We start from the raw sequence: 3938 nt of genomic DNA, 5'->3' as shown, positions 1-3938 counted from the left end.
CATCTAGGTATGTTTTCTTTATGCAGTATATGTTGTGGACATGAAGGTTGGTATAACTTAGCAGATTTAATTTGCTGCAAGACCTTATCAGTCTACTAGTAATTTGTTATAGTTTTTTCATTTCCATAGCTCAGAGTTCAGGGTTCATGCCTTCTTTGCTTGTGCTGCCTTTAGATGTTGTAAACTGTATTATTTCTTTCTCTTCAGGATAAAGAATTTGACTTGTTCACTTTTTAGATAATTTTGACTTCTATCCGTCTGAAAGAGTTGATTAGTTGGTATTATCTATCGTCATGGCATGTCCTGAAGTATGATGAAAAGGTTCATTTTGTTAGATTTTGAATACCTTATGGTGCTAGAAAATGAGTATCCTAATGTTGCAGCGAAAAATCGTGTGATTAAGTAAACTTTGGGATTTGAATAGTCAATGCTTTGTAGGTTGTTCTGATACTTGTGAAAATATATTTTGTAGAACATCAATCTCTCTCTCTCTCTCTCTCTCTCTCTCTCTCTCTCTCTGAATTATTAACAATTAGCTAAGATCAATGTTAGCTTGTAAGTAGTTCATGACATGGATAATAATGCCTGGTGCTTATGGGTAATACATGAAGGTCCAAACTCTATTGCAGTGGTTCAACACTGGAGTTTTGAGTATTTCTTGACAAAATTTGACATATGCAGGGTGATGGTGGTTCAACACTAGAGTTTTGGTTCATCAGCCCCTGTGGATTTAAGTCAAACGCTGTAGGTTTTTCTTCCTTAGCTAAATGATCTTTTATTGATTGAAGAAGTTCATGCAGGAAAGATGCGCCAGGTATATCTGGTTTCTATTGCTATGACTTGAGGAGTATTTGGAAAACCAGGAAATAAAGCTGTGTTTGAGAATTCCTCTCTTAACCCATCCTTCACGCATCATCACATCTCTATCTCGTTTATCTGAGTTTAGGCTGTGTAATCCTGTTCAAAATCTGGCTTTTCTGAATCCAATAAGCTGGCCTCTCTTAAATTTAATTGTGATGTGGCTAAGAAAGAGGATATTTGGAGGCAACTGCAGCAGTCTTACTAAGGAGTTATTTGGCAAAATTGTGGATAGAACAAGTAAATTTTGTTCTTCTTCCCTCTTAGCGGGTGAAGCAAAGGCTATATGCTACATGCTATTCAATTAGCTAGAAGTCTGGGAGCTATCTGATGGAGTTTATTTGGGTTTGAAGCAAAATTAAAGTGAATGCAAATGGGAAATTGAAGCTACTGCCAAGGCAATGAAAATTGAAATTAATTTCGAGCATGTGGAGTTCTCATGGGTTTGCAGGAAAGTTAATGAAGTTGCTAATCTTTTTTGGCAAAGCAAGAGATTTTTCTTTTAGATATTCTGTTTTTGGTGAAAAATTAATTTATTTATCAACGTTGAATTAATGCAATATCATCGTATATTAAATCTTAATATATTCCATAAAAAAAATAAAATCATAAAATTGAAATTGGCATTAGAATAAAAAGTGATTGCCCCTTTCTTTCGTGGCCATAATAATGAACCTTCCAATGTTTGGTTACAAACTTAGAATTCGCAGATAAGGTTACGTGTTTTGGCAATTAATTAATCATTGGTGTGTTAATGGTGGATCCATTGTCATCCACTGCTTTGCTAGGTAGCTACTGCCACTGATCTCATGAGCGTCACCATGCACTAATTCAAATACAATTCAGTGTTTCCTTTTATCACAGTGCTGAACTAGCACTTACCATTTTCATTCTCAAGATTGGCCAATGGATAACCATTCGTGCTAATTTCATCTGGTTTACCATCAGCAGCAATGGTTTTGCCAGCTTCGTCCGCCTGCTGAGCAGTAATATCATCTTCAAGTTTGCCCCACAGTGCACAATAAAGGCCCAAGATGATGCAAACTGCTCCTACCAAGCTAGGAAATGCCAAAAACAGTACCCGCAGTCAAGAGATAATGAGTTACTACTATTAAAAGTTGAAACAGTAACTTTATATCTCCTAAATTGTCCCATTTGGTGATATAGATATTACTCACCTCCCCAAATGAAGCCTCTCTGCAAAAGCAATCGCTGAGAATATTCCTACAATTATAAGGAGCAAAGGACTAAACATGGCTGCAAAAACTGGCCCCTTCTTGCTAATACACCATGTCTGTAGGTAGTACACTAATGCAGAGATCACAACTCCCTGCATAACAAAGGAGAAGGAGATCAAATTATATGCTTTAGGCGTAATATTAAAGAAACAACAACAGATAACAGTGCATGGCTTACACAATATATGATGGTCAGGAGCTGCACATCCCACTCCAACTTCCACAGTCTAGGATTTCTTCCAAAAAACAACGCAAGGAAAGATGACTGAATTGATGCGAAAAAGCATATCAGAGTGGTTAGCGATAGGCGAGCTGGGTAGACTTTGCAAACCATAGCCTGAAGCATAATGACGCATCCATTATTTTCATATGCTCACAACTCTTAAATATATATGAAGTACAGAAATTATTTACCTGTAGAATTAGCCAGGCGCTCCATGCAATATGGCTTATCAGAATAAGAGCAGAACCTTTTATCCAGTTTTCCTTGACAACAGCATGGTCTTTGCTGCTATGGATGCTTATCAATGGCCTCTCCTCAAAGCTCTTATATAGAAATCCTCCTTTCCAGAAGGTGAAAATTAGAGATCCACCTATGCAAATGGTGGTGCCCAATACCTTAGCCCATCCCCTAGCAGTTGAAATCTTCACTTTCTCCATTCTGACAACACATTTCCTCTAATCAGACAGCGAATGAAGCTGAAGTGGTTTACGTAATGACAAATTAATTTAGTACCTTAGTAGAACAGCCATGAGGAACGTCAAACTTGGGATGACATTAGCAAGAGCACTTGCAACTGTTGCAGAAGTATATGCCAATCCAGCATAGTAAACGTTAAGATGGATGGTAGTTCCTAGTGAAGAAAGAACAAAAATCTTGGTGATCACTGAGACCGAAAGCGAAGGTCTCTGCTTCCTGCTTTGCAATATAATCTTAATATTAACGTTAACTCCCATAATAATAAATTGTACAATTACAAGATTTTCTTTACCTTTCAAGAACATAAGCAAAGGGGCCTAAGAGAACCACTGCAATCACATGCCGATAAACCACAAAAGCAAGTTGATTTAGTCCCTTGTCAAGAGCAATTTTTATGAGTATATTTGATCCTCCATAAGCTAACTGAATGAGTATCATTGCCGAGTATGAACCGCAGGATTTCATGGCCATGTAATTGCTGAAAGACAACTACTGATCTTGTTCAAGTCTTTGAAAGGTTAATTCAGACATCCCTTGATCAACTGTTCTATATAGGTGGGATGCAGAAAGGCGTATCTTCAGCTTGTGGTACAATCTGTACTGCTGTACAGAAATATGATGTAAAAGCAGGATGGCCCACTTCATAGGAACATTCTCATCGATGCAGAAACCAATAAGATATATGCTTCTTGTTATCTTAGGCCCATATTTGTCTTGTAATTCCGTAGCCACATATGGCCAACAGGGTTTCATTTATTTCTCTAACAGAACATGTTCCTCGAGTGAAAAGGAATAATAGACCAACCATAATATAGTTTTATCCTTAACTTCACCTCAAAAGATTTCATGGAGATTGCACTATACCCAATCAATACGTCACAATATGGTTGTTGAATTTCATTTCAGTAGTGTGTCCCATAAGAATTTAATCCGTCATTCCTTTTAGAACCCAAATTACTCTGTTTTAGAGGAGTTAGATTGATTCAAATTTAATAGTAGTATCATGTGTTTAGAATAAAGTATCTCTAATTTAATAAATTTAAAATATATAGATTAAACTATTGAATTTTGAGAATATAAAAACATATAAATATATATTAAGTTTAACGAAGTAAAATTAATTTATCCAAATTTATATTATT

General features: G+C 36.3%; 1 protein-coding gene across 1 annotated transcript; it reads right to left on the bottom strand.

The window, feature by feature from the left end:
- Positions 1-804: 804 nt before the first annotated feature.
- Positions 805-3442, bottom strand: LOC110619108 (WAT1-related protein At1g43650). Its single transcript, XM_021762362.2, has 6 exons — positions 3089-3442; positions 2833-3012; positions 2511-2757; positions 2275-2433; positions 2037-2188; positions 805-1916 (listed from the first exon to the last, which is right to left on the bottom strand). The coding sequence occupies exons 1-6, from the start codon at positions 3265-3267 to the stop codon at positions 1730-1732; spliced, it is 1104 nt and encodes a 367-aa protein (XP_021618054.1). The 5' UTR covers positions 3268-3442; the 3' UTR covers positions 805-1729.
- Positions 3443-3938: the final 496 nt, after the last annotated feature.

This window comes from Manihot esculenta, chromosome 1 (genome assembly GCF_001659605.2).
Source record: "Manihot esculenta cultivar AM560-2 chromosome 1, M.esculenta_v8, whole genome shotgun sequence".
Classification (NCBI taxonomy): Eukaryota; Viridiplantae; Streptophyta; class Magnoliopsida; order Malpighiales; family Euphorbiaceae; genus Manihot; species Manihot esculenta.
This window is presented reverse-complemented; position numbering and strand designations above follow the sequence as displayed.

Bases quoted from the DNA above. Each gene is read 5' to 3' on its own strand.
- LOC110619108 (XM_021762362.2), bottom strand. From the start codon at position 3,267: ATGGCCATGAAATCCTGCGGTTCATACTCGGCAATGATACTCATTCAG. The intron at 2,434-2,510 runs GTAAATAATTTC...ATTATGCTTCAG, and splicing joins GCGCCTGGCTAATTCTACAG to GCTATGGTTTGCAAAGTCTA. The intron at 2,189-2,274 runs GTAAGCCATGCA...TTTGTTATGCAG, and splicing joins TCCTGACCATCATATATTGT to GGAGTTGTGATCTCTGCATT.